The sequence below is a fragment of the Stenella coeruleoalba genome (assembly GCF_951394435.1).
Source record: "Stenella coeruleoalba genome assembly, chromosome: 18".
NCBI lineage: Eukaryota > Metazoa > Chordata > Mammalia > Artiodactyla > Delphinidae > Stenella > Stenella coeruleoalba.
In genome coordinates, this window is record NC_137164.1 from 18,178,493 (window position 1) to 18,201,685 (window position 23,193).

At 36.0% G+C, this 23,193-nt stretch overlaps 1 protein-coding gene and 1 long non-coding RNA gene across 8 annotated transcripts in view; one reads left to right on the forward strand and one right to left on the reverse strand.

Moving 5' to 3' along the window:
* LOC307176773 overlaps positions 1-23,193 on the forward strand; it is a 77,799-nt gene that overhangs the window by 20,879 nt on the left and 33,727 nt on the right. The gene's annotated exons all lie outside the window — the stretch shown is intronic.
* Positions 1-23,193, reverse strand: part of FNDC3A (fibronectin type III domain containing 3A) — a 163,906-nt gene that overhangs the window by 11,412 nt on the left and 129,301 nt on the right. For all 4 annotated transcript variants that reach the window (XM_079903193.1, XM_079903194.1, XM_079903192.1 and 1 more), the window contains 12 exons: positions 22,340-22,426; positions 14,399-14,537; positions 13,799-13,867; positions 12,865-12,983; positions 11,152-11,257; positions 10,889-11,064; positions 9,306-9,419; positions 8,434-8,583; positions 8,047-8,330; positions 7,730-7,942; positions 5,189-5,355; positions 3,632-3,759 (listed from right to left, as the gene is read on the reverse strand). In XM_079903193.1, the coding sequence (XP_079759319.1) occupies positions 3,632-3,759; positions 5,189-5,355; positions 7,730-7,942; positions 8,047-8,330; positions 8,434-8,583; positions 9,306-9,419; positions 10,889-11,064; positions 11,152-11,257; positions 12,865-12,983; positions 13,799-13,867; positions 14,399-14,537; positions 22,340-22,426 (1,752 nt within the window). The remainder of the gene's footprint in view (positions 1-3,631; positions 3,760-5,188; positions 5,356-7,729; positions 7,943-8,046; positions 8,331-8,433; positions 8,584-9,305; positions 9,420-10,888; positions 11,065-11,151; positions 11,258-12,864; positions 12,984-13,798; positions 13,868-14,398; positions 14,538-22,339; positions 22,427-23,193) is intronic.

A 23,193-nucleotide genomic window follows, 5' to 3' on the forward strand; every position in this document is an offset into this window, starting at 1 on the left:
TCCTACATTGCCAACAATACCCTAATTTTGGATGGGGTATCCAAAGTACAGCCCCTGTACTAGGAGAAGCTGGCGAGGCTTAAGTCCAGAGGTGGGCCCTGGCTGGCTTAAGCCCTGGCACAGTCACTGCTTCAGGGATGACTTTGTAACCCAAGTGCTATCTTTTCCCTGAATGTGAATAAGGAAGTGTAAGTTCCCCATGGCAGGCACTGAACACTGAGAGAAACTATGTCCCTGATGACTTCATTAAGCTCCTCAATCAACCTACCTACCTACAGGCTTCTCCCTAAGAGGATTTATACTTTATAAGCCAATTTGAAATTTTTTTAAATTAATTTATTTTTTAAGTTATTTTTGGCTGCATTGGGTCTTTGTTGCTGCATGCAGGCTTTCTTTTTTCTAGTTGTGGCGAGTGGGGGCTACTCTTCCTTGCAGTGCGCAGGCCTCTCATTGTGGTGGCTTCTCTTGTTGCGGAGCATGGGCTCTAGGCGCGTGGGCTTCATTAGTTGTGGCACGTGGGCTCAGTAGTTGTGGCTCACGGACTCTAGACCACAGGCTCAGTAGTTGTGGCGCACAGGCTTAGTTGCTCTGCGGCATGTGGGATCTTCCCAGACCAGGGCTCGAACCTGTGTCCCGTGCATTGGCAGGTGAATTCTTAACTAGTGTGCCACCAGGGAAGCCCCTATAAGCCAATTTGTATTAATTTTTCTGGTATTTGTAACATTAATGAGCTTGGACACAAGAACTCTCTTAGGTACAGACTCCCAGATGGTGCTTATCTGCTTTGACAGTGGTTCTACTGTCCCCCAATATTTTCACTTCACCCTGTTATACCACTTGAAATGCTGCTTTTGGTTTAAAAGCACTTGCTTTAAAAAATGTATACACTTCTGGGAAGATTAAAGAGCCAGCAGACACTCGACTTTTGACATGAATTTTCCCAAGGAAAGAGTCTTTTTCCTAATGGCAATAAGGTCAGTTATACTGTGTATATGAGAATTATGATGTATGTGAGAGAGGGAGGCAAGAGTCAGAGGAAGAGTGTAATTTTAGAGAATGGGGCCAAGCCTCAGGGAGGTGCTGCAGAGCAGGGCACAGAGCAGCAAGAAGGCAGCAAGAGTTGGTGAAAGCCACTGACTGATCAAAGAGGGATGAAGCAAGGGAAGAATGTAAAGAAATCAGTATGTTTCTAAGTTTGGCCCAGGTCGTAAGTACTGGCTGCTGCTAGGCTAATTTGCTTCCAGGTCCCCAAACCCAGCAACACTACAGGTTAAACAGTTTTTAAATAGGCTAGCCTAGAAACTCAACCACCAACTTATAAATAATAATCCTCTTCTTAAAAACATCAACAGTTCCTACTGCTGTAGAATGAATAAGACTTGGCCTCCTCCACTACACACTCCAATCTTTTTTTTAGCTTTATTTTTTATTAGTAATCTATTTTATATATATTAGTGTATATATGTCAATCCCAATCTCCCAGTTCATCCCACAAGCATACCCCCTGCTTTCCCCCACTGTACACACTCCATTCTTGAGCCTTACTCAAGTCATACTTGAGAGTTCATGGTTCCTCCTAAGCTCATCAACTCCCCAAATAGACTCCCTTTAATGATAATCCTTTTGGAAAACATTCCAAAGTCCAGCTGGAAAAAAAAAATCATTCCTTTTAACAAAGTATGTTTTATCTTTATCATGATCTTTTATTTGCTTATACAGAATGTCATGATTATGAAATTTCTGCTTGCTTGCTAACGTCTAATAAACAACTTTCTTGAAATCAGAACAGTAACTTATTAATAATGTAGCCCCCTCAGATTCTTCATATGTAGTATTTAATACATGTGTGTTGAATAGCAAGTCAATTTTAAGTAAAATATTAAAATCCCATGAATGAGATTGAACTCTTAAAAAAATGACCTTTAAACTTCTGGAATACAACTTGCCAATAAATCATAAAATTTTATAAACATTTAAGAGATTTAGATGAGCATATATATGATGAAGTTCTAAGGAAATCAGTATTTTAAGTTTTACAGTATGCTTACAATCTAAAGTAAAATTGATGATAGGGTTAATTTAGCTTTTAAGTTAAATTAGAATTAGCACTGCTGTTTCATGTAGTGATATGTTTATTAAAATTCATATACTACTCAAATGTGGGGTCCCTATTTCCTTTAAATATGTAATGAAATTACATTTTCTTTAATATTAATTTTGTTTCCTCCTTGGAAGGAAACCTACTTATCTATAAATCATATTCAAGTCTAATTATCATGTCAATTTGCAGATGGCTTAATAAAGAAAAACAATCACATGCCAAATTTAATCCAGCTCTTTGGGGCCTTTTGTAATTTTGGTTAAGAAATTATGCTTCCATATTTAGCAAAATTGAAAGGAAAAAATTATACCTTATTGAAAGGTAGTCTATTATTAATAGTTATAATAGCAGAAGAGTGAAATAAAACAGATGAATGATTTTTTAATAGTGAGAAAAGAAAATACAAAATAAGAAACTAAAATGAAAACAACCCAGCTTAAAAGCTCTCAAAATCAAGAAGAGTAACAGCAAAAAGGAAGAAGCAGATGAAATGCTTACAGAAATAAGGCTTTTGAGTTGCATAAAAACTTCTTTATAAAAGTCATAATGACACTGACAGCTGCCCACTTCATCGGCTATTCACTGTTTACCAGGAACCTATCTTTGAAATTTTACCAGGAAGGTGATACTTCCTCTAGGCTTCCATAATAACTGTGTCAATGGTCATATTTACAACACTGCATTATAACTATGACTATTACTAACATTGTAAAAGCCTCTTCAATGTTGTCTCTGCATCTGTCCTCATCCTACTCTGGTCACAATAATCTTGTGTCTGATCATGTGCCTACTCTGGTCAAAATCCTCCACTGGCTTCTCATTTTACATGGAGTAAAAGTTAGAGTATGACCTATAATGCCCTACACGATCTCCATGCCTGCTCACAGACCCCCTACCATTAAAGCCCTGACTTCATTTATTATTCCTCCCTTTGCTCATGCCGCCCCAGCCATAGTGGCCTTCGTCTTGTACAGTAAATTTAACAAGCATGCTCCTGCCTCAGGGCCTTTGCACCTACTGTTTCTGCTTCTTGAAACACTCTTCTCCCCATATTCACTTCCTTGGGGTCTCTGTTCAAATGTCACCTGATGGCCCTATATAAAATAGCACTAGCTGTCCCTCGCCCTAGTACTCCCTAATCCTTTTATCCAGTTTTATTTTTTCTCTCTTGTGTTTATCACTATCTAACATATGATATACTGATGTGTTTATCTGCTTTTAGAATCTCTTTTTCTACTAGAATGTAAGCTGCACGGAGGCAAGGACTTTTTGTTCACTTGTATCCTGAGTGCCTGGCACAGAGTTCAATAAATACCTGTCAAATGAACGAATACTCTGTTTAAGTGCAGTTCACACCCCAAAGATTTTGAATCCTGATATACTGTGTAGTTACTATTTTTTGGCACATAGTAAGCACTGAACAAATGTTTTTGAATTAGGAAGATAAAGGTAGTCAAATCCTGCATTGAAAATACATAAAAATGAAAAAGGTGAAAGTGTGTATCTATAGAATTATATTTTGGCACATACCTGTTTGAATTCTGAATCTTTTCCCACCATAACTTGAAGACTGTAAATAACTGGATCACCTTTCATTGGCTGTAAACACTCCCATGTAATTTCACAAACGTGATCATTTACCTTCTCTATTTTGGGGGCTGTAGAGAACAAATATAAATAAAATCTGCTCTACTTGATTTTTAACGTGGCACATCACACAGACACTTGTTTCAATCAAAATCAACAGACTTTAAAACATAGTTACAAACTTGAAATAAATATTAGTGAATTTTTGAAATTTTCAGAGAAACGGTCAATGGCTAACTCTTATCATCTCCAGGCCATACAATCTACAAGCACTCCAATGGCCAGACTGATTAAAAGATCTGTAAAGATAAGTACTATTTTCCCTGAGCTAAAAAAAGCCAATGGCAGTTCTACAACATCTTTTATGGTACTTCAAAGAGCATAACTAGAACATGAAATTTTATAATTTAAGAAATCTTCTAAGAGAATGAGTTGAAAAATACACCTAGCTGCCTGACCACATATATGACTGCCTCACTCAATAGTGGGGTACAAAGGTGTTAAAATCAGCAATCTTCTTAAGGTAAAGAGACACTAAACCAGATGAGGGAGAGACACTAAACCAGATGAGGGAACAGAAAAATAACTCAGTGAAATCCATCAGCATTATTAGAAAGACTATTCAAAGAACAGTCTTGCTAACTATGGATCTGCTTAACAAATGATACATTCAAGTATATGATCCAGGACACTGTACCAGAAATCTTTGTAATTTGTCCTCAGAGGGTGAGGAATTTTAGTATTTTTTACTTTCCAGGGTCATTTTAAAGTAAGAACCCTGCTGAAATTAATTTTAAATATATAATATATACACAAATGTGTATGTGTATGTAAATTTGATTTAAAAATTCAAGTTAACTAAGTATTTATTTATGTTTTGCTAAACAGATGACCTGGCTTTCTCCCTGAAATCCGAATGAAAACAGCAATGACTCAAAACAACCAGAATTGTGATTTTTTTTCTTTAAGTAACAATAGTGGAAACAGCAAACAACCCTATTAGAAAGCGAGCCTACCTATTCAGTTTAGTACTTTTATGTTTATTAAAAAGATCAGTGACAAAAACCAGCACTTGTCTGATTATCAATATGCCAGATAAAATAGCTTTTATTATTAAGTGAAAGTCCCAGTAGGTAGGCTTGTCTAATTTCCTTTTTATAATTTAAATGTTGGACACATCCTGGATGATAATTTTCTTTTTTTTTTTTTTTTTTTGCGGTACACGGGCCTCTCACTGTTGTGGCCTCTCCTGTTGTGGAGCACAGGCTCCAGACACGCAGGCTCAGCGGCCATGGCTCACAGGCCCAGCCGCTCCGCGGCATGTGGGACCTTCCTGGACCGGGGCACGAACCTGTGTCCCCTGCATCAGCAGGTGGACTCTCAACCACTGCGCCACCAGGGAAGCCCCCTGGATGATAAATTTTAATAGTACAAAAGTACTTTATGAAAAGTGCATTTAATTTATTATTAAAGAAAATAACTTGAGGATGTATAACTTACCTTTCAGGGCAGCTGGGACAGATTTTGGAGTAGTGAAAATATATTCTTGGGAAAGAGGACCTTCCCCCGCTTCATTACAAGCTTGAATACAGAATTTATAAGACGTCGACTCATTAAGTCTTTGTACTTTGTATGTATGGCATGGACCTCTGTACAGGGATATAAACCTAAAATGGAAATGACTCCTATGAAAAATAAACCTTGACTACCTTATGAAAAACGTTTAAAAACCACTAAAAAAAAAAATACAGTTCAGACATTATTTAGGAGTAGTAAGTTACTCCTAGGAGTAATAAGTTACTCCTAGAATTTAATGCCAGGAATGGTTTGTCACACAATAAATCTGTGTTTTTTCGGCAGATGATGAAAATCACAGAATTAGTAAATTTCCCAATTTGACATGGTTTCCTGAAAATTTATTGCTAAATTTTTCTCTTCAGGCTTCTGGTATAAGCTTTGTTTCTGACTGCTGTTTTTTAATGTTTACATTTTAAAGGATACTCAGTACATCACAATTTTCAATATAAATTATTTCTAACTAGAGTCATAGGCATACAATTTGTCACATAAAAAAGAGAATTCCCTTTCCCAGGCATAATTTTAATTGATTTGGTGAGGTTTTCTTAAGATTTACATAACAGTATGAGATAATATATAATTTCCCATAAATTATCCACTTGAACTGTTCAATGGAAAGTTTAACATCATATATGTTATCCGTATGCTGAATGTTCCCCAAATTTTTGATTGGCTATTTAAAAAACTTTTGGAAGCTGAGGAATGAATAATGAATACTCATATAGTTCTAACAGTCTGAAAACTGTAGTTAGATTAAAAATGAAGAAATATTTAATAATCTTTAGTAAGAGTATTTCCAAGAAGCAGTAATTAGATAAGCCTTGCCTTTTGAATCTCCAATTTTTTTTTTTTTTTTTTTTTTAATGATAGGAAAACAACCAGTGGCAAAACCACTGTCGAAAAAAGGTGAACGATGATAAAACCTGTGGTCAGGGAACAGCTGAGGTAGCATTCTGACATGATCCCACAGCAAGTGTAAAGAGTTGTGAAAAGTAAAAAGAAAGTAACTAAAGATATTAAATTGATTTAGTGCATTAAGTTTATATGGTAAATTTACAGTATCATAAAACGTTTTAATTTATTTATTTTCCACAGCCAAAGACCATACCCCATACCCTACAACAATTCTCTAGATGCTAGCTAAATATTAATTACGGCTAAAATTCTAAAATAAGAATATAAACTAATATAATCTATACTTAATAGAATCTTTGTTCTATTATCTTTCAACCAAACACCAATTAAACCTGTTTCCAGTAAACCTTCTTGCACTACCCCAAATGTAAATGCTAGAAAGGGGATAAAAATAAAGAATTAATTAACCTAACAGTAACAACATATATTAAAGATAAATAGCTATACCAAAAACCTGTGGCAAGGCAAAGAATTTCCTTCCAGAGATAAGGCTACAAACAGTACATAAAATTCTGCCAAGAACAAAGGCGAACATTCATAGAGGCACAGATTTCAGGAAATGATCAATACTATTTGCTCTGTGTAATGCTCTTACTGTTGATACAGTATGTTTAATTCTGTATGCTATTTTAAATGTGTAAGTACTTCTGATAGAGAGTACTTATATACAAGTACCTTAAATATTCCATTATTGAATACTTGGCTAAGATACAAACCCAACACAAAAAACAAAGTAATCTTGGGAAATACTGTCCCTGGTACTCTGAATCTATCAGACATACAAATTATTTCTAATAAACTGAGTGAAAAAGCAAACAAATAAAAAAGAAAAACCAACAAAAAAACCCACCAAATTCTTAAAAGATTAGAGTAACGGCTGTGAAAGATATATGGCATTGTTTATTTTGGACATAATATCAATAAATTACCCAGACTAGAATTTGAATAATTTACACCACACTTATTTTGAGTAACACTATAATTCAAATGCATGATTTAGTGGGGTAAAATATGGCATGGATGTAACGAGACTGTAAAGGATGGTAGCACAGAGAAGAACCTGAGTAGCCAGGGGACTGGACTATTTATTCAGAGAGTCTAAGATCTGATGGTGAGGAAGTAAACTACTGCATTCACTTAGTGTGCAGTCCCTGTGAGGGTGTGGAGGAGGGTGAGATATAATCCCTGCCTTCAAGGATCTCAAAGGCCTTAAGCCAATCAATGATTTACTGTAAAAACTGCCTCTTGCTGGAAATAAGCACTGAAGAGATTATTTTCCAGCACAGATTACGTTTCTTTTACTAGCTTGAAGAGAGGAAATGGGTTAGAGATGAGAGCCAAATAATAGTTCCCCTAATTTTTTCTCTCTTGCATCACCCTCCCAATTATAAACAGAAAATCTTCATTATGTCTTCTGATGGCATACTTAAAAATTATTTATGAGACTTCTAACTCTGTTTTTTAAAACTTAATTTATTTCTATTGTTAAAAAAATTTATGTACTTAAGACCTGAGAAACTATATAAAGAAGCAATTAGAAACACCTACCTTCCATTCTTATCCTCCATCTGAAGGTGGTACTGAACAGAATCTGTTGACAATGTCTTTGGGGTTCCTTCTCCCCACTTCAGTTTAAGGTTCTGGTGGCTGAAGGCAACACATTCCAGACGAGGTGGATCAGGAGGGAGGGGTTTAGTTTTTAATTTTATCATGTGGCTGAAAGGACCAGCTCCAAGGCTATTCAAGGCTTGAATTCGTATTCTAAGTGCCATATTAAAAAAAAAAGAAAAAGTTTAGTTTATGATTATTCTATTTAAAGTGTCCCTCTGGTCTAGGCAAAAATTAACATAGTTTTTATTGTGTACCTGTATGTTGTATCTGGTTGCAAATTGTCTAGAATGTAGCTTGTAACCTTTCCCACAGTCAAGGGCTGTTTATCTCCAAAGTCTATGCTGTAGGCAAGGATTTCTGAACCATGATCACAAGGCTTTTCCCAGCTTACTGCAAGGCATGTAGACGGTGAATAATTGGGATTTTCTATATCATCATCACTTACTTCTTGAAGACAAGTCACAATACCAGGAACTGATGGTGGAGTCACACAGGCTACTACTTCACTGAAAGGGCCTGCACCCACAATACTCAGAGCCTACAAATTAACAGAGCCCAAAAGGTAAAGACGCGATCATGAAAATGCTCACAAGACGCAAAACTCTGGATAGAGTAAGTGACAAGGCCCTGACCGCCTTTACCTGGACTCTGCAATAATAGGTAGTTGCTGGTGAAAGTCCTTTTAATTCATAACTGAGACCGGGCCCACAGTAACATATCTGCATACTTCCTTCAACTCCTCCCCACTCCAATCGATATTCAGTGACATCAGTTCCATTACTCAAAGGGACCTTTAAATTAAGAAGAGGATAAAGGTCTTAAGTCCTGACATGATTAAATAGCTTTTGGGCAAAAATGTTCTTTACCTGAGCATATAAAAAACTGAATTGTTTTTGGATTTTTAAAAAATGTTTAACAGAATTTAAACTGTTCAATATTACATTTTTATTCATTAAGGCCACCTGAATTTAAGATTTGTCAAAAGTATAACTTTGTTTTCAATTAGAAGTAGAAATATCACTGAAACACTTTAGAAAGAGTACTTTAATGTAAATATACTTCAAAACAATTCTATTAAGTAATATAAATGTTAAATCGTACAAGGACATTTTCTTTGTTAAATTTCAAAGGAAAATGAAAATGTAATTATCATTATTGATTATTACTATATGCAATAAATATACTAGAGATAATAAACATAAGAGAAATAGTATTATAGTAATTCCTATGAATGTTTGCTCTGAACATTAAGCTCACCGTGGCTAAATATCTCAGTACCGAGACAAAGCCTTTGATAAAATACAAAGCACATCACAAACAAGAATCTAAATACTTGTAATGTAAATATACCTTATTTAAATGCTTCAAAGAGAAAAAGGAATTCACTTTTTACCAAGTGAATTTAACTAGGACTTACTCTTTGTATAATTTATGGAGATGAATGCACAGTGTCTTTATTCTTTTATATAAACTGTTTCAATCACTTAAATATAAGTCAAGGAAATTACAATACCTCCCAATTCACTTGTGCACAAGTTGCAGATCTCCATGTAACTTGAGGGGGCTTGCACTGATCTGGTGGTCCAGGGGCTGTAGTAATATCACATTTTTCTGAAAATGGTCCAAACTAGAAAAACAAATATTAACTAGTGTTTTCATTTTTCACCTATCAACTGCACAGCTCTCCATAAATATTCACAAAAAATCAAATTCATCATCCCTTTCCTTTAAGACTAATTGGACATAAAATTCTAAAAGAAATCACAGAAAGTAAAGATTTAATTAATGATCATGGAAGTAAATATGTGGGGTGTTTTAAAGTTTCATTTACTATAGTTTCTTCACTTGCCCCTATTACTTCATGAATTGGTTTTTGTAAAAAGGGCGGGGCATTCAGCAATTGGGTTGGTCAAATAAATAAGAAAAAATTCTGTGAAGGGTGAAGAAATGGATACCAATTAAAGGCATGAGAGGTGATGGGCATAAATTATATCTTAAAATTTAGAATAGCTTTAGTAGGGTGTAAAAATTAAATTCTCTGGAAATACAGAGAAAAAATATTTACTTAAGATGATTTTGACAGGTTATCACAAACCTGAAAATATAGGTTAAAGACACTAGCACTAAAGATGTTAATCCCAGTGTACTGCAGCCTTGAGGGGCTGACAAGATCATGACTTCAGAAAGGAAGGAATGACGTACGTAAGGAATACCAACCAAGTGTATAAAACTGGCATGTAAGAAATTTAAAAGTAAGTAAGTTTACAGATATAATGAACTCGGAGAATGAGACATAAAACAGCACAGTTTACTAAAATCTGAAATAATGGGGAGAGACTTGTCAGTTTAACTTTATGAAATTTTATACTGTAGTTTAAAGAAACACAGTGCTAACTCAGTTAAAGTAAGAAATCCCTGCTTTGTCCTTAGAGAAGTTTTAATTCAGAGGGACGGTAGGTGTCACAGTTGGGTGGAAAGGGCGCTGGCTCTGGGGTCTGAGGAGGTGGCTGGCCTCCACCACTTCTTCGTCTGTGTGACTGCTGGGGCAGCTATTAGCTTTTCTGAGCCCCAGCTTCCTCAGCAGTAAAATGGAGACATCACCTGTTTTGTCCATTTTATGGAGTTGTACATACACAATATTTTTTTAAAAAAACCCACACAAAACCAGAATGCTTAGAATGTAAGTTTTCTCCTTTAGGCAAAAAATGAATCACAACTAGTTGCAAACTGAAAGTAGATGCTGCATTTAACCAGCCTCAAAACACTTAATAACTCTAAGTATTTCATCTTATGATCATGTTTCTACTCTTTTCACAAAGTAAACCCTATTAGCACTGCCTGAAAGGCAAGCTTTAGCTTAGCTAAAGTCCAAAGTGTCACATAGTGTAAGTGGGGTTTGAAAATACTGAGTGAGATTCTATAACAATTAAGTTATGGTATACACTGACTTCTGTCTTATTTATCAACAGAGGCTTATTAAAAATTGTAAAATTTGGAGTTGCATGTTGAAAGCAAAATGGTCAAATAATGGGTACAATGACGTATGTTATATGAAATACCACTGTGATTATAATTCAGTCAGCTCTGTCTTCGTACCCCCATTTTGTTAGCTGCACGCAGTCTGAAGCTGTAAGTCTTTCCAGGAAGAAGGCTGCTCACTGTACATTCCACTTCAGAACCTTGGTAAACTTCTCTGGGTTCATCTCTTTCTACAGGAGACATTTCCACACCATAGCAAGAAATGGGTGATCCACCATTGACCAAAGGGGGTCCTAAAGGTGGAAAGATTCATGCAATTTAGCAAGAGGAATATATTTAATACTAACTTAATTATAATTTATTACCAAAGTGAAAATTACCCCATCGTAACTGTATTTCTTTTGCTTTGGGTCTACCCTGTAATCTGGGAGGGAGGCATGGGCCAGGAGGCACAGCTGGAGTCTGCACAAGTAAAGATTCAGATACCTGCCAAAACAAAAGCAAAAACAAAACGAAAATGCCCCAAGCCAAATAATCAGACTGCTTTTGTTAGAGGAAAATAAGACAAACACAAAGATTGCACCAATAATTTGAAACTGTACTTGACTATCAACAGAAAAGGAATAAAGTTCTGAATAAAATCAAACCCAATTAAATCATTAAAACTCAAATTTTATACAGGCAAATAAAATAGACATGTATTATGTGACTACTAGATACAAAGAAAGTTACCAGAACCCCCCCGCCCCAAAAAAACCCTCTCTTTTCTTCTTTCCATAATTAAAAAAAACAACAAAAAAACCCCTCCATATAACCTAATGGACATTATTTTTGATCATGTCCAAATGGCTCTACAAACCTCTTCTAAAAAAGGATGTTTTAACATTCTGTAAATGCTATCTGCTCTGTTTTCAGGAGGTTTAGACTATTTTGTCCACCTGACTGTATTTTTAACCTAAACATTAATTTATTTATTATTAAAAAAAAATCTTTCCTTCTTTCTTTCACCCTAAAAATAATCTAAAAATCAGGTAAGTTTTCCCAAGTATTTGGCATCTTTCCAGGTATTTGGTATTACTTTTAATTTCTATGCTATTAAAAAAAATCTTTTAGTTTTATTTTAAAAAACTTTCTCTTAAAAACACTGACACAAACTCAGTGCCATATTCATTATCTGCACTGTATTAAGGTTTACACTTAAACTTATTCCAAACATAAATAAAATATTTGGTCATCACCTTATTCAGAAAGGCATTCATATAAGAATACTATAGATGCTATATTAGAAAGATAGGTGTTTTTTTGGTGGGGGGGAGGGGAATGGGGGTTTGCATTTATTTTAAACCTAGGAAGATTTTCTTATTAAAGAAGATGAAGCAATTGGATCCAAAGCCTGTTGGGCAGGACTTGCAACTCAGTTTCACAGTACTCTCATTTTCAACAAAATGCTTATAAATTCATTAAAAAACCCTACTTTCATTTCATTAAATCCCATTTGAAAAATAATAACAATTATGAATGCTCCAAGAAACATTCTTGGTTGAATTCATTAAAAAACAAAAAAATCACTTCTATTGAAAAACATACTTCTCCAGAACATTACAAATGTCTCATATATAATCAATGGCACATATAAGTCCATTTTGGTTTTGGGGTCTCTAATAAGTGAAATAATTGTGAAACTTTTCTGAAATAAGTGGATATTTAGAATTTGTATTTAAACAGTAAATGGTATTTTATGGTTTGTCCTGATACACATAATTTACGGTACACTAAATAAGCCTACGATTATTTTGTTTCTATTTTTGTTAGGTAGGGTTATTATTGAGCATCATCTTAAAATTTATCTTTATAAAATTATCTGCAATGTTTTCATATATTTATTCTCCCAAAGCTAAACAGCAACCAGACAATAGATATTCACTGAATTTTGACCATAAGCTAAGTACTATATGTATTAGAATAGTGTGGTCACTATAAATTTAACCACCTACGTTATACATTTATGATTTATTTCAATAATTGAGGTGGCATCTGATGATCTCATCTCATTTGACCAAACTTGGAAAAAAAAATCTGCATGTAAGTATTACCGCACTCTGTCCTCCATCACTGATGCAGTAAACTCGAAAACGATAGAAACAGCCTGGATTCAGTCGATCGCAAAGATGTTCCCTAGTAGCTCCACTGTATATCATATCCCACTTGTTTCCTGTAAGGTGAAGAATTATGTTCAGTCAGCTACCAGGTAATGTTTAACATTTTGGTATCATAGACACAGCAGGTATCCTAGCTTCATTCACTAGGTAAGTGTTTATGTAATTTGTCAGAAACAATTTAAGCCTGTTTTGAGTTTCCTGGAAATGATCTAATTTTCTTTATGTGTGCAGCTTCCTAGACAAATTTGCATGGCTTTGTTGAAGTGAAATATCTCTGTAACTCTGTACAGACTTTGGCTTAGATTGATAATTTACTTTTAATTAAACATTTTAAATGTGTTTACTGGGCCGGTAATAACATTATAACACACAAAGAATAGAAAGAACCAATACCATAGGAAGTTTAGTCTTAATTAAAAGACATCATTTTTTGCAAGGAAATAGGCCATTTGATAGAAATAAAGATTGTTAAATGTGTGATTCAAGAATAAATTTTACTAGACAAAGAATTTATTACTAAAACTAGTATAATGTAAGTTAAGTTTTAGAAGATGGTTTTTCTGATACATCTGGGTATAAATCTAACTGAGTAAGCTAACCTTCAGAAGACTTTAGGTATACTGGAACTGAGTAGTGCAAACAAAGGAGGGAAAAAAATAAGAAAATAATATAGCTATACAACAGCCTTGCATTTGAGTCACTGTATTTCTGGAGATTACAACTTAAAGTGGGTCATAATAGACAAAATCTTAAATGCTACAAACAAAGGAAAAAATCAAGAGGAAAAAAAAGAGATTATACAAAATTTAAAATCATGAAGAGTAAAGGTAGACTGGTATAAATATCAATTTTTAATAGATATTCTTACCATTAGAACCTTCTGCCATCTCTACTACATATTTATTGATGGCTGCCCCTCCATTGTCTTTTGGTGGGTCTATCCAAAGAAGCAAAAGTGTTATTAGGCAGAGTATACACAATTAAAAAAATCACATAAACTCATAATAGACAGAATACCAAACTCAGGATTGCTCTAAAAGAAAGAAGAATCACCTGCAATGATTTTTTAAAAAGTTAACTCCAGCATCTCATTTACTCTCATTTTTGCATAAGGTAGTACATAAGCAGGTGCTCAATTAATTTTTGTTTTAAATGAATAAGTGATTTTAATTTCTCGTGAAAACCAGGATGACAAGAAACTGTAGCTACAAGTTCAGTAATCTTTCATTTCACACATTGCTGCCCCTGCTCAAAGTTCTACAGTGGACCCCAAGTTCTTCCTCCATCAAATCTGAACTTAGTATGTGTGACTACAACGCCATCCTCAAACAGTAAATGAGTCTCACATTTCTTACTGAACTTACTTGAGCTAACAAATTTATTCAAGTATATTAAAAATGATCTAAATATTCAAATCATTTTAATTAAATATAAAGGTAATGATATACAAGTATGCATAATATCTTACCCCAAGTTATTTTAAAACTATGTGAATGTATCTTTCCTTTAACTGAGGGCTTTACAGGTACTCCCGGTTTATCAGGGCATGTAGTAAATTCAACTACTTCACTTGGATTACTTTTACCTTCTGAGTTATAAGCAATAACCTATGATGAGAACACAAAGACATAAAATAATTAATGTTTGATACCTAATGATATTGGCTTAACGACCAAAAGTGATGAGAGACAACTAGGCTCAGTAAAATGATTTATGTGAGAATTGCTTGTCTTCAAAAGGGACTCAGCATTAAAAACAAAAAGGGATCCATCTACGTCTCTATATACACTAATATGTATAAAATAGATAACTAATGAGAACCTGCTGTATAGCACAGGGAACACCAATTTGCTGTACAGTAGAAACTAACACAATATTGTAAAACAACTATACCCCAATTTAAAAAATAAAAACAAAAACAAAAAAAAAAGGGACTTAGCATATATGAAGAAAATTCAGGTATAAAATAATCCCCTTTTAGAATCAGTCTTGAAAATACAAGTATAAGTCTAACATTTTGATACTAAACAAGAGTCATCACTGGAACAAGCTATAATCTGGTGATACTTGATGGGTTTTAGGCTTGCTTTAACTTATTCTTTTATTATTCTTCAGGGGTTTAAAAAAATGCCCACAAATTCTCTGAATTTCCTCTCTTTAAAGATAAAGGTTAATTCCTCTTCCCTTGAACTGTACTTAATGACTTGCTTCTGACAGACAATGTAGAAGAAATGATGGTATGTGTAGCTTCCCTATGGAGAAGCCCATGTGGTGAGGAACCAAAACCTCTGACCAAGAGACAGCAAGGAGCTGAGGACTCCTGGCAAAAAGTTCACTTGAGTGAACTTGAAAGCACATCCTCCAGCCATAGTCAAGCCTTCAGAGGACTGTAGCCCCACATGACATCTTGACTGCAACCTCATACAAACCCTGCATCAGAACCATCCAGCCAGGCTTGTCCTGAATTCCTGACCCACAGAAACTGTGAGCTAAATAAATGTTCATTTTTTTCAAGCTAAGTTGTGCAACAATAGATAAATATAATTCATATTTATAATAATTTATACTTATTCAATATAATTATATTTTTCACTTCAGAAATTTAATTACATATATATTTTAAAATTCTTATTTATTTTACTTATTTTTGATCGCATTGGGTCTTGGTTGCTGCGCATGGGCTTTCTCTAGTTGCGGCAAGCGGGGGCTACACTTCGTTGAGGTGTGCAGGCTTCTCATTGCGGTGGCTTCTCTAGTTGAAGAGCACGGGCTCAGAGCACACGGGCTCAGTAGCTGTGGCTCACGGGCTCTAGAGCGTAGGCTCAGTAGTTGTGGCACACGGACTTAGCTTCTCCGCGGCATGTGGGATCTTCCCAGAGCAGGGCTCGAACCCGTGTCCCCTGCATTGGCAGGTGGATTCTTAACCACTGAGCCACCAGGAAAGCCCTATGTTTATATTTTTACCTATCTCTTCTACTGAACTTAAAGTTCCTCAAGTCCAGTATCAAACTTGATATGATTTTTTCTCCAAACCTGCTCCATCTCTGTTCTTCCCCATCAGTAATAAGCACTACTACCATTTACCTAGTTACTCAAGCCAAAAATCTAGAAGGATCTTTGATCCTTTCTCTAAACTTATTTGTCAAATCTATTAGTAAATCCTGTACTCTACCTCCACTTCTCTGTTTTCTATACCTACCACAACCTTAGTTAAAGCCTCCTTTATTTGATGTTTGCTGAATGACTGTAACATACTACTAATTAGTTTCTCAGCTTCCATTCCTTTCCTTAACCTCATCTATTCTCTACCTGGCAGCCAGAGGGACTTATCACTTCTCAGCTTCATGGCTTCTCATTTTACCAGAATAAAATCTAAATTCTTATCTACAAAGCCCTATGTGATTCCACCCCTGACTACCTCCACTCAAAAGGTTCGAGTCTTTTACGTTAGCAGTTATTTCTTTTGCCTGGAATGTTGTTTTTAATCTTGACATGCCACCTCCTTCTTGTTATTCAGATCTGTTTAAATGTCATTTCCAGAACTTCCTCGATTACCCAGTCATTCTGTCAACTCACCCTATTTTAGTTAACTTGCATAGCACTTACCCCTATCTAATGTTTGTTTGCTTGTTTGTCGTCTATTCCTTCCACTAGGATATTAGCTGTTTTGATCACTGTTGAATTCTTACTGTTTAGAAGAGCGCTTATCGTAGAGCAGATGCTCAATAATTACTGGCAGAATGAATGAGCCATAGGTGAGGACCACTATGACGTGACACTACAGACGAGGATCTAAATAAAATCTATTACCCCAAATAACTCATGCAACCCATGAGAACTCAGTAAAATTTAGTGCAGTTGTTCAGTTTTGCTCAGGCTTCCTCATCAGTCCTCCCACATATTCAGATAGAATTTCAGGATGTTTTCTCACTCTGCTGCTTTACAAATTAGACTTCAAAGGGGGTCAAAACACTTTCAACATAGTACAGTGTTTACTTAAACCTCACAACTAGAGGAAGATTTTTTTAAAAAACTGAAGTATAGTTGATGTATAAGTTACAGGGTGTACAGTATAGTGATTCACAATTTTTTAAGGTTATACTCCATTTATAGTTATTATAAAATATTTTCTATATTCCCTGTATTGTACAATATCTTTTTAAAAAAAGAAATTTATTTATTTATTTATGGCTGCGTTGGGTCCTTGTTGCTGCGCACGGGCTTTCTCTAGTTGCGGCGAATGGGGGCTACTCTTTCTTGCGGTGCACGGGCTTCTCATTGTGGTGGCTTTTCTTTGTTGCGGAGCACAGGCTCTAGGCGTGCAGGCTTCAGTAGTTGTGGCTCACGGCCTATAGAGCACAGGCTCAGTAGTTACGGCGCACGGGCTTAGTTGCTCTGCGGCATGTGGGATCTTCCTGGACCAGGGCTCGAATCCGTGTCCTCTGCATTGGCAGGTGGATTCTTAACCACTGCGCCACCAGGGAAGTCCCAATGTCTTTTTTTAAAAAAACTTTTAATTTTATATTGGAGTTTAGCCAATTAACAATGTTATGATAGTTTCAGGTGCACAGCAAAGCGACTCAGCCATATATATATACATACATGTATCCATTCTCCCCCAAACTCCCCTCCTATCCAGTCTGCCACATAACATTGAGCAGAGTTCCCTGTGCTATACAGTAGGTCCTTGTTGGTTATCCATTTTAAATATGGCAGCGTTGTACAGTATGTCTTTATACTTATTTTTTTATACCTAGTAGTTTGTACCTCTTAGTCCCCTACCCCTACAGTGCCCCCTCCAGAGGAAGCTCTTATTTTTAAATTATATACTTAATAAAATCTGGCTGCACCGTGCCGCATGCGGGCTCTTAGTTCCCCGACCAGGGATCAAACTCGCGCCCCCCAGCCGCCAGGGAAGTCTGAGGAAGCTTTTAAAGTAAAAGCAGACTCCATAAAAACCATAAGGTCCACTAATTATGTTTTTAAAGCTATATATGTCAGCACTGCCTTTTACTTCAGTTAGCCAGTAAGGTATAAAACCGTATTTTCCCCCAAATTTTATGAATAATCAAAGCATTCATTTATTGTCCACCACAGAGTGAGCACTGTAACTCTAGGTGTGGTGCACTTTTTACCTTCAGAGTTTAGAATCTTTGTGCAGATTCTATGCAGACAGGCAATATGCATATCAAAAGAATTAGGCAACAGAAGAAAGATTACTATGGCCTAAAATGGTCCAGAAAGGCTCTGAAAAAGCAAATGGAAGTGATAACTGGGTTTTCACAGACAACAGCAGTGAAAAGGGGAAGATTGGGTAAGAGAGAATAGAAAGATGTGAGTACAGGAGCAGAAGGGAATAATAAATAGTGAGCTCTGCTCAGGGAAGGATGAGTATTCAGTGTGGTGAGGGAGCCAGTTCAAGTAAGAAGTGAAAGGCAGTGCAGTTAAAAAACTGAATGGGTTGGAATATAAAGAACCTTATAGCAAATTAAGGAAATTATATTTTGGAGGCAAAGCTGTGTTTCAGACAGATTAGGTATAAAATATAACTTGGATTAGAAGGTGAGCAATTAGCTTGAAAGTGATATAAAGAACCTTATAGCAAATTAAGGAAATTATATTTTGGAGGCAAAGCTGTGTTTCAGACAGATTAGGTATAAAATATAACTTGGATTAGAAGGTGAGCAATTAGCTTGAAAGTGATACAGAACAGGTTTGGAGATTTAGTACTCTTTAGGACAGAAATGACAGCTCGCATAAGGCAAAGAGATGATATATCCAAGGCAGAAAGGGATATTCCAGGTAGAACTAAGGACTAAACTTGGGCCACACTTAGATAGGGCAGAGGAGAAAGGGAGACGTCATAAAATGACAACAGACAAGATGAGAAAGAAGAGGGAACGTGACTCTGTACTGTCATAGATGCTGATGTATGAGCAAATTTCAAGGATGGAAGATAAGTGAAATTGATGGACCCAGATACTGTTTTGATTTCTCTTCACCTGTGAGAAGGCCTCAAAAACAAGTAACAAGCTGAAGTAAAGGTATCTAAGGGTTCTCAGCTCAAGGTACTCAGACCCTGACTTTTAGAAGCCTTGCTACTTGAAAACATATTTTTTCAGGAACTTCAGGAAATAAGGCATTAGTTTTCTAGTGGCCCAGAGTCATAGGGACTGGCCACTAGTCTCTGACGGTTTTAACTCTTTCTTGAAAATCTGGACACTAGGTCCTAGCCCAGCTTCCAAGTGAACCACTGGATGGAATTAGCATTGTTCAGTTGTTTATCACTCTGAATTTGAAATGATTTTAAGAATTCTCATTGCTCTCTTATGCTTTAAAGTTTTATTTTCATTTTTCTTTTGTCCTTTAAATTTTTTTGTTCTAATTTTGTTTTAGTATTTTGAGTGTCCTAGGATTGTCCTTACTGTACAACCTAGAACTCTGGCATTTGGTAAACTTGCTCAAATTAGAATTTTATGTTAATCGTACCCTTATTGTTTCTTTACAAACAATAATATACTATTTAGTCACTACTTCCTTCATTATAATATTTTTATTGCTTTTGCTTAGTATTCTATGATTTCTTTTAGAGTGTTAAGATTTTATTTTGATATGTTTGCTTGAAAGAGGAGACTGCAAATGTCAAGCTAGAAAGGAAGACTCAAACAATAGAAGTAGGATTTAATGATTCAACCCCACCTCAGCTGGCACCCAGTGCATGGCAGATTCAAAATAAATGTTTGAGCTTCTAGAAAACTTCATACAGTCACCATTTTCTATTTCCTAATATTTTTTTCCCTCCTCTAGATCAGTGGTTCTCAAATTTTCACAAGCATCAGAATCACTTGAAGAGCCTACTAAAATAGATTGCTAGGCCTTACCCCCAGAATTTTTAAATAAATTTAGCAGATTATAAAGACATTAACAACTTCTCTTTTGAAGATCTGCTGGTATGATAATCATTACCTAAAGCAAAAATGCAATCCAACACCATAAGAGGAAAACTAGAATAAATGTACATAATACTTCTTAGGTATTTTATAAATCTTGTCAATAATAAAAACTGTATTTGAAAATTAAAATGACCCAGTGTTATCAGAAGTTTTAAAAATGAAGCTAATATACAAAATAAAGCATGACAAATATAATCATTATGCACTGCATAATCAAATTTCCCATTATCATTAAAATTTTCTTTCATAGGTTCTCAAGGAGTAATAAAAGTTATCTTTTGCTTTTTAATAGTGAAAACAATTTACGATGGCTTTTATCATTTATTTGAAATAAGTTGTTTAAACAAGCAATGGTAGGAAAATTCAAATGTTGAATTTATCAACTAATAAGCATCCTGTTACAGTCTGGGGAAAATCTCTGCATAAAAATGTAGGCTGGCTTATATTAACTGGTAATATTAGCTAATTCAAGCACTGTCTACCAAGAAATAGCAATGCATATCACCAACCAAGTTGGAGCTAAAATATATCTTAGAATGGATGAAATACTAGGAAAGATACAGAATTTTCAGGAGTCTCCATAGGAGAAGAATTTTCAAAGCTTGCTACTGCTTCAAGTGAGCAAGACGTAGAGTCTCCAGGCCTCAAGCAAGCAAGAATGACATGAGGTAGGTTGGGTGGAAGCAGCAGCGTCTGCCTAGTAGAAACTTGAGCACCCTGAATAGGACTCTAGGGAAGGATATAAAGGAAAGAGGAGGAGTTTCATCCAATAAGTAAATATTGTGAACATATGTGGGGCAAAGTTTCTCACTGATGATGATGGGAGTTAGAAATAAGGAAAGGGAGAAAATTAGAATTAACCCATGGCACTAGATTAAATGGAGGTTTTTGGTGCAAACTCATGATTTTTAAAAATAGATATTCTAGAAATAAGAATATAAATGTGTTTGTGCATGTAAATTGTGTATGTGTGTGTGTATACACACACACAAGACAAACACACATACATCTAGTTCTTAGCCTTGTCCACTGAGAGGATGCCCAGGAGTACCAATACCCTTATAGCATTAAGTATACTTACTACCCAGATGTTGACTTCTAAATACCATTGTCCACTTAAAGGACCCAGGTGCTTTGAGAAATGGCCAGTATCAAGGTTGACGAAGAGAAAGTACAAGATGAGAATGAAATAACATGTTCCAGAAAGGGTGGGCTCAAAGAATGATGGGGTGGGGACATGTCAAAAAAATTCATAAGTCAGCCTGACAAGGGCTCCCAAATCTAAGACAATTTGAACCTCATAACTGATAGCCATAGCAACAAAATATAACCCACTCAGTAAACAGGAATCCATGAGTTCATACTGATATAAATAAATGAGAAAAGAAAGCTTTTCCTTATAGTATAATGCAAATTAATAAATGTAGAAGGAATGATAAAATTAAAAAAATCACCACTTGGCAACCATTAATCATGATTACTGAATAACTGATTCAGGCAACAATTATCAATGGGTGTTAAAACTAGTGGGTGAAACTTTGATGAGGAACAAGATGTCTACAGAGTATTCACAAAATACTTATTACAAAGAGAAAAAGAACAACTTTACAGTGAAGAAACATGGTAGATATCACCTTCATCAAGTAACTACTAGTGACTGGACAATTGAAACTGTGCACCACTAGATAGAGCATTAAAATATCATTACTTTTTTCTGATATACCTGCCAAAAAAGCATATTCTATGTTCAATGATATCCACTTTTTTTTTTGACATCCACATTTTAAAAGATGTTTTGTTCACGTTTTGCAAATAAGACTCCTGTAAAACATTGAGACTGTTCTGAATTAAAGTTTGAGAAGCATTATTATATAGTAAGAAAGTAAAACTTACTAAAGCTCATTTGAAAAGGCCAAAATATTTAAGATTTAAAACCACAGGGGGCTTCCCTGGTGGCGCAGTGGTTGGGAGTCCGCCTGCCGATGCAAGGGACGCAGGTTCGTGCCCCGGTCCGGGAGGATCCCACATACCGCGGAGCGGCTGGGCCCGTGAGCCATGGCCGCTGAGCCTGCACGTCTGGAGCCTGTGCTCCATGGCGGGAGAGGCCACAACGGTGAGAGGCCCGCGTACCGCAATAAATAAATAAATAAAACCACAGGAATGGGCTTCCCTGGTGGTGCAGTGGTTGAGAGTCCGCCTGCCAATGCAGGGGACACGGGTTCGTGCCCCGGCCCGGGAAGATCCCACATGCCGCGGAGCGGCTGGGCCCGTGAGCCATGGCCGCTGAGCCTGCGCGTCCGGGGCCTGTGCACCGCAACGGGAGAGGCCACGACAGTGAGAGGCCCACGTACCGCAAAAAAACCCAAAAAATCCCACAGGAGTGAGGCATGTACCTGCCTTTAAAACAGGAACAATAAGAACAACAAGCAAATCTTTCAAGGGTTTTCAAAGCTTACCTTAAATTTATACTTTGTACTACGTCTGAGATTTTTCACTGTGTAAGCAAGGTCTTCTCCATCATATTTAGGCTTAAAACCATATCCCTGGAAAGGGAAAATAAGTCTTCATTAGAGGTCTAACAGCAGAAATATGGGGAATAAGGAATATGTGAAAAGACTCAGGTCCTCTTCATCTTCTGTTACGTGCAATGTGATTAATGCTTGGTTGAGGGTAATCTTCACCTTGATGCTTCTATCTTGAGTAGACAGATCCAGAAATGCTACTGAACATTTGTAGGAGGATGGGGAAGACCACTTATTCTCAGTAAATACAGTAGCCAAGAGAAGATCTTTGTGTTGAGGGAAAATGAGAGACAATGGTAACATCACCATCAGTAAGCTTATCCCTAGAACTAACAGGAATTTCCCAGACAGATGTTGCAAGAGCTAAACAAAACCATAACTATTTAACATATTTAACTTTCCCTGAACACATAACTGTGTTTAGGTGAATAGGTGAATAGTTGGTTGTGCTGGCAGGTTGTGATGTCACTTATGTTTGGCATTATTTAGTTTGGCATTATTTATAGCCCCAGGGACAATGCTTATACTTTCCCAATGTTATTTTTAAAATTTAAAAAGACTGAGATATAATTCCCAAACCATAATTCCTAGTTCCAGAATAAAGCCTGTACTTTACTTTCTGGTTAGCAGTCACTTTCTCTCTTTTCTTATACACCAATATACTTTCTATCTCTATGGATTTGCCTATACCCATAGAAATGGAATCACACAATATGCAGTTTTCTGTGACTGGGTTCTTTATTTAGCGTAATGTTTTCAAGGCTCATTCATGTTGTGGCATATGTTAG